Source organism: Elgaria multicarinata, chromosome 10 (genome assembly GCF_023053635.1).
Source record: "Elgaria multicarinata webbii isolate HBS135686 ecotype San Diego chromosome 10, rElgMul1.1.pri, whole genome shotgun sequence".
Lineage (NCBI taxonomy): Eukaryota > Metazoa > Chordata > Lepidosauria > Squamata > Anguidae > Elgaria > Elgaria multicarinata.
This window is the reverse complement of record NC_086180.1, coordinates 89,677,707-89,697,624: the sequence shown is the minus strand read 5'-3', so window position 1 is coordinate 89,697,624 and position 19,918 is coordinate 89,677,707. Positions and strand designations below refer to the sequence as shown.

At 41.8% G+C, this 19,918-nt stretch overlaps 1 protein-coding gene across 2 annotated transcripts in view; it reads left to right on the top strand.

Moving 5' to 3' along the window:
- Positions 1-19,918, top strand: part of C1QTNF7 (C1q and TNF related 7) — a 91,718-nt gene that overhangs the window by 19,723 nt on the left and 52,077 nt on the right. Inside the window, exon 2 of one of the 2 annotated variants that reach the window (XM_063135226.1) lies at positions 7,106-7,166. The exons of the other annotated variant lie outside the window; for it this stretch is intronic. Within the exon in view, the coding sequence (XP_062991296.1) occupies positions 7,160-7,166 (7 nt within the window). The 5' untranslated portion in view covers positions 7,106-7,159. The remainder of the gene's footprint in view (positions 1-7,105; positions 7,167-19,918) is intronic. 2 annotated transcript variants of the gene reach the window in all.

Sequence of the window (19,918 nt, the reverse complement as noted above, 5' to 3'; positions counted from 1 at the left end):
CACCCTCAGATCCTTAAGAAAAGAGTGGTACAGGTGTGATTAATAAATAATTGTTAGCTGCATGGTTGTGTAAGTGTTTTAATTAGGGACACCCCGAACCGCTTTGTGGCCCGATCTGGAACTTCCGGATCGTGCCCGAACCAGTTCGGGCCAATTCGCCCATTCTCCGCTCCGCCCTGTGGAGCGAGATCCGGCTCCACTGCCACCACCACATGGACAGCAGCAGCAGGTAAACCAACCCCCCCCGCCCCCTTACCTTTGCCCATCACGGTCTGGCGTGGGCTTCAAGCTGGGGCCTCAGTTGAAGCCCACAATGTACCGCGAAGGAGGCAGGTAAGTCCCCCTTCCCCCTTCCCTGGCTCCGCCAACATCACCGCATGGACTGCGGCAGCGGCGGTATAGCCAGGTAAGCAAAACTCCCCCCACCCCCGTTACCTGCCTCCGTCATGGGCTTCAACTGAGGGCCAGGCCTCAAAGTGGAAGCAGGCTTGCTTCCACTTTGTGGCCTGGCCCTCAGTTGAAGCCTGTGACAGACGCAGGTAAGCCCCCCTCCCCCTTACTTGGCTCCATCGCCGTCGCCACACGGACTGCGGCAGCGGCGCCAGGGCCAGGTGAGTCCCCTCCCCCCACTTACCTCCATCCAGAGCTCCGAATCGAAGCGAACTGCTTCACCTCAATCCACAGCCCCCCGACCCGATTCATCTCCACCTTGTCAGAGGCGAATCAGGCCGCTCCACTATCGTTTTTCTGAAGCGAAGCGGAGCACAGCCCTAGTTTTAATAGATTCTTCATTCCCTTGAGGCCTTGGTTATTATTAAAGGCCAGGTCACATATGCGTGTTCATCCGCTTGATGTCTCTTCGAAATTATAGTCCAGCAGAATGTCCTCATGACATGGAAATGTGGCTTATAGTTTGTTTTTTGTCTGTTTCTCCACTTTTGTCTTCATTTTACCTTATTTAATCCAAAATTAGCAGGTCACATATGCTCACCCTTGATCATTTTTTCGTATTTATTTATTTATTTATTTATTACATTTCTATACTGCCCAATAGCTGGAGCGCTCTGGGCGGTTCACAAAAATTAAAAAAATTAAAAGTATAAAACAACAGTATAAAACCATAATATAAAATACAATATAAAAGCTCAACCAGATAAAAACAGCAGCAATGCAAAATTACAAATTTAAAACACCAAGTTAAAATTTATTTATAGACTGTTAAAATGCTGGGAGAATAAAAAGGTCTTCATCTGGCATCTAAAAGCATATAACGTAGGTGCCAAGCGAACCTCCTTAGGGAGCTCATTCCACAGCCGGGGTGCCACAGCAGAGAAGGCCCTCCTCCTGGTAGCCACCTGCCTCACTTCCTTTGTCAGGGGCTTGCAGAGAAGGACCCCTGAGGATGACCTTAGGGTCCGGGCAGGTACATACGGGAGGAGGCGTTCCTTCAGATAGCCTGGCCCCAAACCATAGTGTTTTTTTAAAATGTTTTTTTCATTTATTCTTATATGAAATTGATATAACATAGAATTAAAAAAAAAATAGGTACAATAAAAACATGTTTCAGGTTTAACTGAATGACCTAGACTAACATGGAAGACAAGTACTTATTTGGCTAGAAGTTCAGTTGTGACGAGAAGGTGAAAGTCTGATTGGAAATGAATTGTGTCAAATTCAAAAAATTATCATATGCAATAAAGCGTACATGATGACTTGCAGGATCAACTCGAAGATAACTTATCAAGAAACAATGAACTAACTGTGAAGTGTCCTCAGAGTCGTGTTTCTACAGACACATCATCAACCCATTGAGAGTCGGAAGAAGTCAGGGTCAGGAGTTAGTGAGTGCGGCTGCTGCAAAAAAGACAACGAGGGAGGAAAAATCAGCCGCTGGGACTTTATCTTCCTTCTCTGTTCATACAGACCCAGTCAGAGAAATAGTTTGGACCTTGTTTGTAGGTTGAATGGAGAGTCAGAGAGTTTCTAATGATGAGTTGCATGGAAATAAAATATCCTTGGAGTGGTGTGGTTCTCCTAGGGACCTGATGAGGGATTAGTAGCTGTGCTGTCTGCTAAAGGTGTCTGTTTGCTTTCATTATGCCATTTCTTATATATATATTAGTAAATAAAACAAGTCTCCAGTGCTCTCTCGCTCTCTCATTCAAAAGAAATTAAATCCTTTAACATTGTACCTGGACTTCTCACCACCTAGGGAAATGAGCAGCAGATAATGGTATAAAATCCCAGAGGTCTAACATTATAAAGTTTAGACTGTCTCTACTGGGAACATCTTTTCAAAGCAAGTGAAACTGTCAACAAACGTTTTACCACAGTTCATTTAAGATTTTGCAAGGTCTCTAAGAGCCACATTAAAATTGTTTTGAAGGCTGGGACTGTTCTACATGTTGCTAGTTGGCTGTCCCTGCATTAATGGCCTATCAGGTTCCTCAAATGGCAACATTTCCACCCACCTTCCTCACAAAACACTCCCCTCTTGAGGCCATAGAGGCATAACAAGAGGATGCCTGGATTATGCAAATGACTGCCCTGTCGTAATTATTATTATTATTATTAATAAAAATAATAATAATTGCCTCTCCCTTTGGATTGAGGCAGGAACAACATTAATATAACAATACAAGATAAATCAAATGCATAAAACTAATTAAAAGAGCATATGAAACCAATACAATATTAAAATAACAATCAGGGCATCCTAAAATTCTTAGGTTTAAAATTCATCTGCGTAGGCCTGCCAGAAGAGACGAGTTATGCTCTCTAACAGCATATTGGCTAAAAGAAATAGACCAAAAGCATATTTGCCTTTGATCTGTTGACATAAGAGATAAAAAAAATAGTTAATTCTGTCTGGATGGATACAGCTGTGTTTTGCATTAAAAAAAGAAAGAAAAAAGCAACCTCCTAACCGCTCCCTACAGACCGTGCTTGGTTTTCTATGTCTTCCGTATGAGGTGGAGATGAGTACATGGGCACGTTTGGCATTCAGCTTCATTGTAATGTTTGCAGTCTGCTGGCAGCCAGACATGACTAGGACCCATTTAAAGCTGCCCCAAAAGCCATGAAGAGGATGTTGCAACACTTTCCAAGACCAGCGAATTATTTTGTTGAGCTGAAATGGGGTACCTAGGGATGGTTAAATGGAAGTGTAACAGGTCTGTCCTTTGTGAATATAAATGCCTTTGCATTTTTCCATGTTCAACTGACCTCTTGTGGTTTTTCTGGAATGTGCTTTGGATTCTTAGAAATTAAAGCTAGATGATCCCATAGGAGAAGAAGTCTTGTTTGGACAAAGGCTGCCAAGATATCCTTAAAAGGAAGGGTCTGCCTGACACATTGCACTGAAAACATTCTGTGGCAATTCTGGCATCTATTGGAACTCAAGAATAGCTCTGCTTGGATGTCATTCCACTGCTAAATATTAATGTCTACAAGAGGTTATGATACTTAAGGCCATGTAAGTGCAATGCAAATGTCTATAGAGCTATATGCCCTTAAATCATTGAGAGCATTAAGATCAAATCTAGCATTATTTTTAAAGAAGCAATTTTATTTTTAAAGAAGCAATTTTTAAAACACCAAGGGAAAAATCTATCGCAAAGTCCTCCTGCATAGCCCCACTTAGGTTGGAGGGGGACTACACAGGTGTTGCCATCCATTTCAGCGGTGTATGGACTGTCCTTGTCTCTGAAAGCATCTTTCTGGACTGCAGCTATCGCTTGCATGATCCTCGAGGCCAGGCTGTGGTGTGTGCAGAGTCCTCCTCGACAGGAAGGGATTGTACTTGCTAGAGAAAGGCGAATACATGTGAAGAAGCACAGGGAGCTCTTCTTTTGTGTTCAAAAGCCTCAAACTGTTTTGTGGTACCTTGAAGACTCTCCAATTTATTATAGCATAATCAGCTTTTGTTGACTGGCCTCAAGTGCTAAAATGATGTGTCTGGTTTTTGTTATTATTGTCCATGTCTTGAGCTGGTGGGTGTGGGGAGGAGTCACTTGCTGTTCTGCCTCAGTCAGCAAAATGTCTTGGGTTGGCCCTGGGAGGGAATGTGGAAAAGATGGCAGCCTTTCTCTTGCTAGGGTGCAGCAACAGAAATGGAGGACCTTCTCGACCTTCCTTCACTTGGCCTAGGCCTACAATTTTTCCCAATTGTGGGGGTGTGAAATTCTCTGGAAGCCCATGTTGAATTTTGAGAGGGAATGCAATGCCTGCAGAAGGATGGCTAATATATGTGAGGGGGGATTCTACAAGCTTGTGCTGAATTGTTGAGATGGAATGTCTGAAGAAGATGTTTGTAGTGGGGGGATTCCATAAACTTATGCTGAATTGTGAGAGGGAATGCATGGAGATCCCCCCCCCAAAAAAATATTGGTTGACTGGGGTGGGAAATTCTGGAAGCTTAAGTTGAATTGCTGAGAGCAGTCTCTTTTAATGTCTGTAGCCAAGTCTATTAGGCATCCATTAACTACTGCTTGTAGACATATATTAACTCCACTTAACCTACATTACGGGGTTGTTGTATTTCTATAGTATCAAGCAAGCAAGCAACCAGCTTGATTGATAACTGGCAAACAGAGGGAGAAAACGTGGAGGCAGTGACAGACTTTGTATTTCTGGGCGCAAAGATTACTGCAGACGCTGACTGCAGCCAGGAAATCAGAAGACGTTTACTTCTTGGGAGGAGAGCAATGACAAATCTCGATAAAATAGTTAAGAGCAGAGATATCACACTGACAACAAAAGTCTGCATAGTTAAAGCAATGGTATTCCCCGTAGTAACCTATGGCTGTGAGAGCTGGAACATAAGGAAGGCTGAGTGAAGGAAGATAGATGCTTTTGAACTGTGTTGTTGGAGGCAAATTCTGAGAGTGCCTTGGACTGCAAGAAGATCAAACCAGTCTATACTCCAGGAAATAAAGCCAGACTGCTCACTTGAGGGAATGATATTAAAGGAAAAACTGAAGTACTTTGGCCACATAATGAGAAGACAGGATACCCTGGAGAAGAGGCTGATGCTAGGGAAAGTGGAAGGCAAAAGGAAGAGGGGCCGACCAAGGGCAAGATGGAGGGATGATATTCTGGAAGTGATGGACTTGACTTTGGGGGAGCTGGGGGTGGCGACGGCCGACAGAAAGCTCTGGTGTGGGCTGGTCCATGAAGTCACGAAGAGTCGGAAGCGACTGAACGAATAAACAACAACAATTTAATTTCTGTCTGCTCCACAGCTCTGAAAAGACTGTCCACTGTTTCTTTGCAAGGGGGAGGTATGGGTGCCTCCTAGACCTCTTAGGCACCAGCCAGATCTAGGATCTACCAGCCTCCACTGCTCTCTCAGGGTCGCTACAGCCCCTTTGGGTATCTACGGCCACCTTCTAGGACTTAATAGGATCAGGCTACATGGCATTTCCCCTCTATCCAAACTCTGCAATATGGGTGATGAACGCCTAAGTAATATCGCTATACTGGCAATTGAAAAGAAACTACCAGAAGCCCTGGACCTTGAAACTGTAGTCAATCGTTTTGCAGGAGTGCATAAGAATTGGCGCATTCAACTTCTTTAGCTCTACCTGCTTCTCTATTCCCTCTCAGTGAATGACAATCTAATCAGCCAGAAATGGCTGTAATTTAGATACACAACAACATGCATTGGGTTTCCTAGTTGTACAGGGCCCAAATGTTTCAGTTTGCTCTTACTTTCCTTACACTAACAGTCTACCTTCCTGGTTCTGCTTGCAGTGGTTTCAAAGTGACTTTTTTTCTCAAAAAGTGTTCTGTCTGTGTAATCTGTATGTCAAGAAAATGCTTGAGTGTTGACTCTTCTTGTTTGAAAGCCTTTTTCCTTATTGTAATCTGAATTTGGCAAATACATGCTATATTTTAAAAAAGGACCTAAATTAATCAATATATGATTATTTCAGAATATATGGTTAGAGTGGCAGTTATTAGTGTGAGATATACCATTATTTTTCTTTTAGAGATCTTACCATGTGGGATACAACCTGCCCACCTAGAAATATACTTTGCCCCTTCTGTGCACCCCCCTGAATTTTTTTTCTGGTGCCGCCACTGGGTGTGGGGGCAACCCTGTTTGTATATTTATTACATTTCTATTCCACCTTTCCTTTAAGGAGCTCAAGCTGGCATACATGGTTTTCCCTTCCCTGTTTTATCGTCACAACAGGCCTATGAGATTAGTTAGGCTGAGAGGTAATGAGTGATCCAAGTCAACCCAGTTTGTTTAATAACTGAATGGGGATTTGAACTTGGTTCTCCCCAGACCCGCTCCAACATTAACCGCTACACCACATTGGCTTTCTTTTTAAATTAGGGGCGGGCAGAGGATTTGAACCTACTGATAGAGCTCTGGGTGATTTGCAGTCACTCTCAATAGTTTCACAGTATCAGCAACAAAATGACCCCCATGGGTCTAAATTATACTCTGAAATGAAGAAAGCTTGGAGTGGGTTTTTGTTTGGAAGAATTGTAAGGTCTGTTCAGTTCTGATACTCAAAAAAATTTCCTAGGCTCAGATTTCTTTAATTCTAGGTGTCTTTTGCACCCGGCTCCAGTTGGTGGGTCCTTGGGGTTCTAAGTAAGAAGGAAATTAATCCTACAATCAGCCCTGGCTTAAACAGTATCCTTATAAAAACAGCTATTCTGGGGTCTGTTAAAAACAAACAAACTCAGCTCATGTTGTTAAATGCTGTTAAATGCCTGGGAGAAGAGAAAGGTCTTAACCTGTCGCCGAAAAGATAACAATGTTGCATAACATCATCCTGTAATGCCAGCCAGCAGTTGTCCAAGTGCTTTCTTTAATAAGAAACAGTAATAAACATATATACCTACTGAGAATTGCTTGCCCAAATTTAGCAGCAGTTGTACAGGCTGCATTGACAATGAAACACATTGCCAAAATTATGGTTCTCATCGATACTAAGTGCAGCTAACAGCCTGGATCCAGCCACAAATAAATAGTAAATGGTACCATTAGAATGACCAAGCATGATTTTTATCCTGTCCCTTGGCATTGCCACTGAAACTGACCAAATATTTTCATACCTCATTAAAACCTTTTCTATGCAAACAGCAGTGTTCCTAGACCACTTCAGACTACAGGTGCAGGGGGGCGGAGCTGGACGCCATGAAGGGTAAGATTTCTTCTTGAGAGACTCCTGTTTGGGGGGGAACTGAAACTTAATTATCTCATTTAAAAGGCATGGGTCGTTAATGAAAATGAAGGAAAATGATTATGATGCTAAGAGAGGGTGAAAATCCTGTTTTTGGAAGCAGAATCAGCATAAGGATTGTGAAAAGCAGCCCGGTTTCTGGCTGTAAATTAATCAGACGGAACGGAGGGGGGGAGCGATGAAAATGAAACTGGCTTTGGAATGTTAGAGCTCTTCCGTCTCCTAGTCTGATAAAGCACGGTGATTTATATTCCTTATCTGAGGAAAAGGACTAATTGGCAGTAAATTCACCCTTTAAAAAGCATCAAAGAAAGAAGTGTTTATCTGCGTAGGAAAGAGACGGTGCAGACTGTAAACGGGACATTGAGTGAGAGTTTTAAATAGATCCATGCCGAACATTAGAAAATTAAAAAAAAAAAAAAAACCCTGGGAAGGCTGTCTGGCCTTCGAATCATAATTGGGCCCATCTTGAGAAAGTGGTTACAGAAGAAGTTTCACAAAACAGCAGGAGTGAAAGTAACGAATCTGTCAAGATGGCAGAGAAATCTGGCACGGTGCCAACTTCAACTACAATGGAAGATCTGAAGTGGCTGATTTTGGACAGTACAGCAACACTGAGTAAGAAGATGGATGAAAATGATAAGAAGGCGGATAAGAGGATGGGGGTGCTCGCAGGCAAGACTGCTCAGAATGATAGAGCTATAAAGACGCTAGATGCTGAAGTAAAATTAGTGGAGAAAAGGCAGGATGTCTTTGAAAAAGGCTGTGAGGTGAAGTTCCAGGAGCAAGAATTAAAGCTGATTCAATTGCAGGATCAGGACCGACGTCCCAACGTACGAATTAAACACTTTGTTGAAGAACCAGCAGAGGACTTGAGAAAAATAATACTGAAATGGTTCAATGATATGATGCCTGATCTGGATATAAAAGACTGTGACCTGCGAAGGATCCACAGAGTGGGAGGAGCAAATTACAGAGGAACCAAGGACATTCTTGTGAAATTTGGCAGTTATTATAAAAAGGAGCAAGTGATGAAGAAATTGAGGTCCATGGCTATGATAAAATATAAAGGCAAAGCAGTGCAAGTATTCAACGATCTTTGTCAGCAAACACTCCAATGGAGACGCAGCGTTAAGCAAGTAACTGAAAAGTTAACAAGAAATGCAATAAAATATGCTTGGGGTTACCCTGTTTTCTTAAAGTTTTCATATGGTGGGAGTCAACACAGAGTAACCTCTTTGGATCAAGGCAAGGAGTTGCTGAAGAGTCTGAGTTTATCTAAGGAAGCAAGTCTTGGAGCTGAAGCTGGAAACGGAGTCTGGGATGGGGTAAAATGTTGAATGGTTATGAGATAATAATACATAAAAGCTGTTAAGTATAGAGATCTTGCCGCTCAGGCGGAGCTTCGCCTCCCCCCTCCCCTAAGGTAGCTAATGGCCGGAGTGGTAGACTCACGGGGATATGGGGGGGAAGGTAGTGGGGAGGATGGGAGATTGGGGGGGTTAATAGGGTGGGAGGGAGGGAGTTGAAAGGGGGTTAGGGTTTGTGTTTTTTGTTGTGTATGTTTATGAGTTGCAGAGCACACGGGATCAGAAGAAAAATCAAAAGGGTAAATATGAATAAAAAAATTAAAGTATCAACGCTTAATGTTAAAGGTCTGGGGGCAGTCATGAAAAGGAGGAGAATAGAACAAATGTTAAATAAAGAAAGATCTGATATAATTATGATGCAAGAAACACACCAAAAACTTGACGGCGTAAATGAAATACGGACAAAGTGGTCAGTTTATTATGAAAAGTCATTGGGGACATCAAAAAAAATGGAGTCGCAATTTTGATTTAAAAAAAAAGTGGATTTATATTGAAAACTATAAAAAAGGATGATAATGGTAGATATCTTATGATAAAGGGACAAACTGAAAGTGAACAATATACATTAGTCAATGTTTATGCCCCCAATGAGAGACATAGAGAGTTTTTTATGGAATTATTTAAAGAAATAGAGGATTTTAGGGAGGGGCATCTTATTTTAGCTGGGGACTTTAATATGATAATGGATAATAGAGTGGATAGATCAAACCCCACTAATGTGGAAAAGAGAAATAATATTACTATATTGAATAAACTAGTAAAAGAAGAAGATTATGTAGATTGTTGGCGTTTACTGAATGGGTCGAAACCCATTATTGGTTTCAAAAGAGTTTGCAAGTAAGGTTTGTAAAATGGAAATGGGGGTAATAAAAGTAACAGACCATGCATTGCTAAGTTTAGAGTTTACAGTTAGAAAGAATTATAAAGAAGCGTTTAGGTGGAAATTAAACACGAAACTTTTGAAGTACAATAAAGTGGTAGAAAAAATGCAAAGAGAACTGACAGAGACTTGGGAAATTAATGAGAAGGGAGGAACGTCAAGGGCAGTAGTTTGGGATACCATGAAGGCAGTAAAAAGAGGGATATGTATTAGAGAAATGTGTAATTTAAGGAGGCAACAAATAGCAGAGCAGGAACAATTGGAGGAAGAGATTAAGAAATTGGAGAAAGATTATTGGCAATCTAAAAATAAATATAAATTAGTAGAAATACAAGCAAAGAAAAAACAATTAGAAAATTTAAATTTAGAGGAAGTTCAGAAAAATTTAATATGTATGAAAAGGGAGTATTTTGAAAATAGCAATAGAAATTCTAGATTGCTTGCCAGGCTCACACAAAAGGAAAAAGCCAGGAATGGGATAGGAATATTGAAGGATAAACAAGGGAATTATTGTCATACAATGAAGGGTAAAATAAAAAAATTTCAAGAATTTTATCAAGAATTGTATAAGGGAAAGGATACTCAAAAACAGAAGTTGGAAGATTATATAGAAAAGTATATAAAGAAGGGAATAAAAATAGAACATAAAGAGTTAATGGAAAAGGTAATAACTCAAAGAGAAGTAGAAGAAGTAATTGAGAATCTGAAAGTGGGTAAATCACCGGGGGTAGATGGTCTAGGCTCAGAATATTATAAGGTTTTTTTAAAAAAAATAGTACCAAAATTATTGAAGTTGTATAACTCCATATTGGAAGGAGAAAGAACACCAGAATCATGGGAACATTCATTAATAATTTTAATACCAAAACCAGATAAAGATTTGACTGTCCCTGATTCATACAGACCTATTTCATTAATAAACCAAGATGCTAAGATTTTTTCAACTATTTTAGCAAGGCGGTTGAATAAATTTATAGAGGAATATATAGGGGAGGATCAATGTGGATTTGTAGCAGGTAGACAGATGCCTAATTTAGTGGGAAGGGTTCTAAATGTAATACAGGTGATAAATAAGTCTAGGGTTAAAGCGGGAATTTTGGCATTGGATATTTTCAAGGCTTTTGACTGTTTGAGCTGGCAAGCTTTAAAGATGGTTTTAAATAAAATGGGATTCGGAAATAAATTTAAAGCTATAATAGAACAGTTGTACTCTCAAAATACAGCCGTAGTGGTAGTGAATGATGGTGTGACGGATAAGATACGACTAGCCAGAGGGACAAGGCAAGGATGTCCACTCTCGCCGATCCTATTTGTAATGATAATGGAATTATTGGTGAATGCAATACGAGAAGATGAGGAAATTGAAGGAATAGGTAGTATAAAAAAATTAAACTGAATATGTTTGCAGATGACATGTTGCTGACTATTAAAAATCCAATAGAAAAGATGGGGAGAATTAAACAGCAACTGAGAGAATTTGAGGATGTTACTGGGTTAAGAATAAATTGGTCCAAATCAGAAATGATGTTGTTTAACTATACTAAAAAGGAAGAGAAGGATTGGGAAGGAAAGGGAAGAGAAATGAGAGTTAGGAATCAGATTAGATATTTGGAAATAAAAATTACGCAGAAGTTAGAGAGTTTAGAGAAAGAGAATTTAAATGTGTTAAAAAAAGAGATTTTAGCAAAATTGGAAAAATATAAAAGATTAAACTTATCCTGGTTTGGAAGAATAGCATTAATAAAAATGAAGATTTTAGCAAAGATTAATTTTGTGTTTAGGATGCTACCAATAAAAATTTCAGAATTAGAAATAAAAAGTTGGCAAAGTATTATAAATAATTATTGTAATGGTGATAAGAAAGCGAGGGTAAATAAAAGTAAATGGTATTTAAGTCAAAAAAAGGGAGGATTGGGTCTCCCAAATATTAAACTATATTATGTAGCTAACAGATTAAGACATATTGTGGAGGTAATTACAGGAATAGGAGAATTAGATTGGATGGAGGATAAAACTACAAGTAATATAGAGATTAATCTGGAGAATGTATTTTTTAGGGAAGGGAAAAAATGGGTAGAAAGTATAGATAACCCGCTTTTGAGGTCTCACTGGGAAATTTGGAGTAAATATAAAGGGGAGCTGCTTCCGAGTGGCTCCCCTTTGTCACCGGTAATAATGTTAAAGAATTTCCCGGAGGAATTAAAGAGTAGATTAAGTAAAGTTTTAATAGAAAAAAATAAAATGAAATTAAGGGAATGGTTAAGAGGAATGAATACAAGAGAGGATATGGAAGAGGTCTTTAAAGATAAAAAATTAACTTGGTTAAATTATTGGCAATTAGAACAGTGGACTAAAAAGTGGGTAAGAAATAACGGAGATTGTAGAGAATTGACGAAGTTTGAGGAATTAATAGTTAAGAAAGAAAATGATAGGGAGAAAAGAACAGTGTTAAAAGGGTTGATGAGTGAAATATATAGAACATTGGTGGAGAAAGGGTTGATGGATAATTCAGGCAAAATGGTTTGGGAGACAGATTTGAATGTACAAATAGGACAACAGGGCTGGGAGGGACTATGGAAACAAAGAGCGTTGAGAAATATGACAGTAAGATTAAAAGAGAATTATTTTAAAATTATATGGAGGTGGTACCTAACTCCGGTTAGATTGAATAAGATAAATAATCAGCAGTCAGCAAACTGTTGGAGAGGATGTGGGGGTAAAGGAACGTATTTACATATGTGGTGGGAATGTAACTATGTTCAAAAATTTTGGAAGATGGTGTTTTTGGAGATTGAAGAAATTGTGGAAATGAAGATAGAACGAACACCAAAAGTTGCATTACTGTCACTATTTGAAGATTTAAAATGTAAAAAGAAAATCAAGGAATTGATAATGAATTTGCTGACTGCAGCAAGATTGATTGTAGCTAGGAACTGGAAGATTCAAGGGGAATATTCTATTGAAGAATGGTATAAAGAAGTATGGGATATAGCTATTAATGATAAATTGACAAGTAATATTAGATGAAGAGGTAATATATAGAGAAGAGGTATAGCTAAATCAAATGATTTTGAAGGAATTTGGAAACAGTTCCTAATATTTGTGTTTTCTAAAGGAAGTGGGAAACCACCAGCAGAAGAAAGTATGAGATTCTGGAATCAGGAATGAGATCCCGAGGTGGGGGGTGCACTTCTATGTTAATTTTGATTATGTATTTAGATAAGATATTATGTATTCAACGTTTCAATATTATGTAGTATGTTGTTGTTTTTTCTTTATGAGAGGATGTAATGTGTATGTTTAAGTATTGTAGAAAAATAAAATTATTAAAAAAAAAGACTACAGGTGCAGAATCACATGATTGAATGCTTGTGTGCACGATTATATGGAGAGAGAGGGGAGTTAAGAGAAGCATTCAAACATTGCTGCAGTTCAGAATTCAAGCCATGCAAAAGTTGTATTGTCAGCTGGTGTAAGATGTGGCTAATAACAATGTGAAAAGTAAAGTAAGTAGTCCAAGTTCCTCTAGCACCCTGAAACCTGATCAAACATACTCATTTCTCCTCCCATCTTTAAACATGTCCCCCCTTTTAAACTTGTCCCCCCCGGGGGGGGTTTCCTTTCTCTGCCTTTCTATATGTTCTATTACACAGCCACTAGATGATGCTGCAGTATAGTGGAAATGGAAAACAGAGGAGGGCCAGGATCTCTTCTCGATCCTCCCAGAGTAAAGGACACGGAATAACAGGCTCAAGTTACAGGAAGTCAGATTCCGGCTGGGCATCAGGAAAAAATTCCTGACTATTAGGGCAGTACCACAATGGAACCAGTTACCTAGGGAGGTTGTGGGCTCTCCCACACTAGAGGCCTTCAAGAGGCAGCTGGACAACCATCTGTCAGGGATGCTTTAGGGGGGATTCCTGCATTGAGCAAGGGGTTGGACTCGATGGCCTTTAGGCCCCTTTCAACTCTACTATTCTATGTTTCTATGATTCTATGAAACATAAGGAGGGTTTCATGGTGCCATTCAGGATATACCAGACTTTCCTTAGCCTGTTAGGGAAAAATCCCACTAAAATTGTTGCCAGGCATGGGAGTGTCCCTGAGGGATAGTTTGCAGATTGTTTAAAGGAGTCACAAACTGTCATAACTGAGAAATCATGAGTGCACAAGAAATGCCTCGTGTAGAAAGCCTCACGGTCTAGGAAGAGATTTAGCATGTGATCTTCCGTATGTATAGACTAGCCCTAAGTTGCTCCGAAGTGACATGTTGATATTCCCTTTCTAGAAATCCAGGATGTGTGAGTGTCACTAGGTATGAAATGAAGTAGGCAACTGCTCCTAATTTTCCTTTCAGAGCAATTTCTCACATTTTGCAAAACTAGTCTAAGCCTTGTGATTCTTCAGCATTTTGGCCCAGAGAATGAAGGTCCATGCTGCTCTCCTGTTTCTGTATTGTGCTAAGCAGGAACAGCTGCTGGTGTTATTTTATTGGTTTCGGTTAGTGCTGCCCCAGATGTTGGGAGAAATAGTGCATTCAACATGGTGAAACAGAATGCCGGGGAACGAGGGAGAATGCTTGCCTCACCGAACGCTTGTGTATTTTTTGATGCTGTTCATCAGTCTTTTGTTTCCCTGGCTCCTCCTCCTCCTCCTCCTCTTCCTCCTCCTCCACCTGGACACTACTACAGTAGTGTGAGCAAATGAGGCTGCAAACTGTGAGAGCAAATAAGGAAAAACACACCCACACACCCACCCCAAAACAATGGGAATAGGCTCAAAGCTCTTGCCCAAAAGCTGCCACAATGGAGGGCACTTTTCACCATAAAAAAGCCAAGCAATTTCAGTTCAGCTCTAGATTTGATGTTATTTTGGCTTGCAGCTCATAGTTTTTACTTCGTTTTATGGCCTGTTGATCTTATAGATAAGACCAGCATACAGATTGAGTGGCACAGATGAGGCCATACTAGGGCAGCCACTTATGAACTTCTTGGGGGGGGGGGGGAGGAAACGTACCACCAAAAAAGGACAAAAGAAGACACAAATATTCTTGAAATGTGCATATGCTAATTTAAAAAGGAATGCAGTACATTTCACCATAGTGTGGAAGACTGTGACCAGGTGCCTGTGTGCCTTGCTCCATCTGATGTCCAGGTGTTGTTGATGGGCAGCTTAAAGATTCATTTTACTTTCAGATGATTATCTTTAAACCAGACTTGGCCTGAAGAGCCTTCAAGCAGAGGATGCCTTCAAAACAGAGGGCAATCCTCTAGCAGCCCTTCAAATAGGGGACTTGTCCTTTGTAAAGGAAGACACATGCCCACCCTAGTATAATGCCCTACTCTGGTACTCAGTAACAATGTAACAGTGAACCAGCACAGTGGCCGTGGTGCCTGATCCCAGATGCCTCTTTGCTACTGTAGATAAAGTGCACATAGGCCCCATCTACACAGAGACGCTTTCTAACGCTGTTTGGTTTAAAACTGAATTTTCATCCATTCGCATTTGCACCTCCTGTAGTACACGTAGCCTATGAAAGTGGCTTAGACATGAGGGAAGAAATGCATGAGAAACTGCATTATTTGGGGGAATTGTGGGAGAAGTCTCAAGAGTGGACTTATTTGCAGGACCACAGCAGTGGATAAGCGGAGATTGAAAGCAAAAACCATCAACATGCTTCCTTTGTTAAAGTCATTCAACTTATGTGCAGGTTCGCTGCAGCAGATAAGGGGAAATTGAAAACAAAAAGCAAAGCAATTCCCAATTCCCCACACCTCTCTCCCCTCCCATGCTGAGTAAGTGGAAGTGAAGACAGGGTGATTTACTTCTGATTAGACACGTTTATCTGGACTGTTTTCAGCTAGTTGTTCCTTGAGGTCATTAATCTTGTGCTTTCCATACTGTGCAGAAGGGGCTTTTTAAAAAAATCCCCAAAACAGTACTGGCTTTCTTGGGAGAAAGGCTCATTTGGGAAAAAACAAAACACGATCGGTGGAGGGTGAAGCCAACTCCTCCCCTTGGATCCAGCCTTTCCTGACACAACTTCACCTTCCCCCTCACAGTGCTGCTCCCCCGCCCCCCAACTGCCACTGAAGCCAGTTGAGGTCACACAAGGCTCCCCAAACACACTGAAGCCGATACGATGGGAAAATCTGTCATCAAACAATTTTGCAGAACTCTGAGTTTTATGGCATGAATACCCACGGTTGCTGCAGAGGTGGGAGTATGATTGTGTGTGAGGCGCAGTAGCTCTGGAGTGAAGATCCAGCCATAGCATTAGCCTGTTAGTTACCTATGGGAAGATGAATTTCACTTTTTATTTTTTTTACAGGTTGGTGTTCTCCAGGAGATGGTTTTATAGCCCTTGCCAGAAAGAGCCTATACATATTGAGCTAGCTTTTTATACCCCATTATCTCTTCATTCACTTGCTGGAGCACAGACTACCACTGCAAAAGTCCCAGGGCTGTGCTGCCCAGTGTTCCCCTTTCACTGTACCATTCATCTTCTCTCAGTGGGCTTCTAGATGAGGCTTTTATTGCACCATCACCCTGCCTCATTCACAACGTTTTACTGGGGTGGGGATGATGGCTTCCACTCATAGCCTTCCTGTGTTTCCCCACAGCTTCTTCCAACTTTTTTCTTACCACAGAAAATCCATTAAGTAAGATTAGCTCCTTCTGACGGTTAGCATTAGGGACTCTGTCTGGAAGCACCCTCAGTGAAACAGAACACGTGCAAATTTAGCAATCTCTAGTTTGCCATCTTGTAGCGCCCCACCTGTTCAGTACCAGTGAGATGCACCAGTGAGATGCAGTACCAGTGAGATGCAATTTGTCACTATATCCTGAAAATTGACATTCATATTTGATTTCTATTGCGGCCTCATCTGAAAGTATACCAATGGATGGTTATCCGCTTTATTGGGAAACTAGATCCTTATTTCAGTATTATCCCTCCTTGCCCCCAATGAGTCAAGAGGCAGCTGGACAAGCATCTGTCAGGGATGCTTTAGGGTGGATTCCTGCATTGAGCAGGGGGTTGGACTCGATGGCCTTGTAGGCCCCTTCCAGCTCTACTATTCTATGATTCTATGATTAACATTGTGTGGTGTGAAATATGGAGTCACAGCTGCTGGCCCTTCCCCCGTTGCAGTACCACCCCATTGGCTCCACCTCCTCATGGCCCACATTTTTTGGGAGGAACAGGATTTTACACCACAGGTGAACCTATGTGCGTAGAGAAGATTTCCCTCTACAGACATCCCCACACACACAATGTGTGTGTCCCAGGGGGGGAAACAACAACGGGGATAGGGCCAGGCTGGGGCTGCCTCCCCTCTCCTCTTTATATGATAACACCTGACCTCATCCCCCCCCCAACACACACGTGTTGATAGTGAGGGAGCACAGCTGGCAGCAGTAGGGCCAGGAGGTGCAGCCCTGCTCACTTCCTCCTTGTTCTTATAATCACATTGAGGAGAAAAGCTGGAGTTTAGTATTTGCAGGCTAACAGCCTATTTGTTATTGGACTAACATTGGCAGCAAAGGTTGACGGTCTTGAATGATGTCAGGGCTCCTATATTTTGTTTACTGGGTGCTTCTGAAAATGTGCAGAATGTCTTTTTCCATGAAAGAAATGCTTTCTTGTCTGCTTGGGCATGCTGTGGAATTTGGTGTACTCACCCTCCCTCTGCGTCTTACAGATGGCTCTCCAAAACCACACTCATTCCTGTTCCTACATACTTGTGAGTAGAACCTGACTTGTTAGTAGGCTTTTACTCCCAAGAATGTACAGTTGCAATGCTGCTTCCAGCTGGCGAAGGGTTTTTTGCTTCAGCACTGATAGCCTCTCCGCGTGACGTCTTCAGTTGGTTAAACAGGAAATTTTCAAAAATTAAAAAATATGGAACTGATTTCATTGGAATGTGCAGAGTACAAAATCACAAAAGCTTAAAGCTATAATTATTTTCTCTTAGCTGGTCAGTAAAATATAATGATTTAAGGGGGTGGGCAGTTCAGTCTTGGATTATGATTGGTGTGCCACAAGAATTGGTACCAAATTACATAAAATAGTTCAGGTTTTGCATGACTCCCAACCGTTGACATAGTGGCTGAGCTGATCCATTAATTAATGGTCTCAAACCCTCTGAAACCAAGCCATGATAGATCAGTAACTCAACAAGAGTTTCGGAGAATTTTCAGGAGAAGCATTGGGAAGAGATTCTGCTTTAGTTTTAATCCAGACATAAACTGATAACTATTTATGCCTGCTTCTCTTAACAGGATGGTCATAGTGAACCACTCAAAATGCGCTTTCCAGGGGTACATCTTGATGAGGGGAAAGACCCGGGGTGGATTCACAGTGGCGGCAGGTCATTTATATGACACAGCCGCCATCGCGGAGCCGTCCCGAGGCATCCCCCCGAAGCTCCGAATTAAAGATGTCGGCTACTTACCATCACTGTTTCCTGTGAGCAAGGCTATATCCAAATCTCTATTCAGCCAGGAAAGTCACTGGTAACCTTGGGCTATGAATGACTCTCTCTATCTCTCAGCCAAACTAACCTGACAGGTCTGTTGTAAGGATAAAAAGGGGCCCGGAGCCATGCATGGCACTCTGACCTCCTTGGAGGAAAGGTCGAATGTAAAAGTAGAAAGAGAGAGATGATTGCCGTTCTGCCATGGCTGGTACTTGCACCCCTCTCGATGGCCTTGTAGGCCTCTTCCAACTCTGCTATTCTATGATTCTGTGATTCTTCCTGGTGGCAGCTGTTCCCCTACGCCTGGGTAAAGTAGGAAAGCCTGAAGTTCCCTATATTGAAAGTGCACAGCTGCGAAATAGTGCAGCAGTGAAGAGCGGAAAGGCAGTGATTTATTTATTTATTGCATTTCTATACCACCCAATAGCCGGAGCTCTCTGGGCGGTTCACAAATTGAGTCCACATTTGCAACAGGGCAGTTTCAAAGCAGCAGGGCTGGCTCCCCTCCCCACTTGCGTACTTGGCAAAGTGCAATTGAAGGCAATGTGTTACTTCAGGGTAGCCATGTTTAGCCCTCTGCTCTTACCATGCACCTGCCCTTGCAACTTTCTCTTTGGCCAGTCAGCACTGCTTCCACCATCCCGTGCTGAAGCCAGCTGAGGTCAACCAGACCCTTTCTATACCTTAAGGGTGTAGTGGGAGGGAGGGAGGGGATAGGATCACGAGTTTATCTGCTTCCGCGATCCTCCCTGGGCATCCAAATGGAAGCGTAACATCCCAGAAGGGAAGGCGGATGTCACGCCCACCATTATTTTTTAAAAAGGCAGGAGCCGGGAGCACAATTGCACTCCAGCGAAATATGAGTTTAAAGAAAAGGGCCCGACCTGCTCCCCAACACCCACCCTTGATGTCCCTAGACTCCCCCCTGGCCCAGCTCCTTCCCTCTGCTGAATCCTGCTACTCGCAGGGAGGAAGGAAGAAGCTGGGACGGGCGCCCACACCGTCCGCGGTCCTTGGGATTGTCCTGGGACCACAGGGAAATGGAGGGGTCATCCCTGTCTGCTCCCAGGTGCACAGGGATAACCCTGGGGAAAATACACAAGTGTAGGAAGGACCACAAACTCCCAAACTGCACTGATTCTGCAGTGACAGGAAAATCCATCACAAAATGAGTTTGGAGAAAAAATGGATTTAGGGCAAGAAATGCCGAGCTAGCTATGGAGAGGAGCCTATGTGCTCCTTTGTGCCTAGTACGGAAACTTCAACCAGTGCAAAATATGGCAGCCAGGCTGGTCACCAGTGCACCTAGGGGTGACCATATTACACCAGCTTTAAAATCATTACACTGGCTGCTAATTAGTTTCCAGGCGAAGTATAAAGTACTGGTTATCACCTTCAAAGCTCTACATGATTTGGGTCCAGGTTACCTGCGGGATCACCTTCTCCTCTACAATCCTCCCTGCACACTCAGGTCCTCTGGGAAGAATTTACTTCAGCCAGCAAAAACTAGATTAACAACTGTTACCCAGAGGACCTTCTCTGCTGCCGCTCCCAGACTGTGGAATGGCCTGCCAGGAAAGATCCGCCAACTCACCAGTCTTTCTGAATATAAAAAAAGCAATAAAGACTGATCTCTTCCGGCAGGCCTACCAAGTTGAATTTTAAGATGTCTGGCTGTTATTTTAATAATGTATTAGTTTTTATATGTTTTAATCAGTTCTATGTATTTTATAATATTTTGTATTGTATGTTGTTCCCTGCCTCGATCCAGGGGGAGAGGTGGGTAATAAATAAATAGATGATGATGATGTTATACCATACATCTTTATTGCGATCCATAGATCCATGAAGGATAATGTTATCTGACACAATTGACCCCTCTTGTTAGTCAAAAGACAGATCAGGGAATAGACTCAGGCTCGCAGTTTGGGTTTAATTTAAGATTCAGGCCTGAACATGAATGTCCAGGTTTTGGGGTGGCCA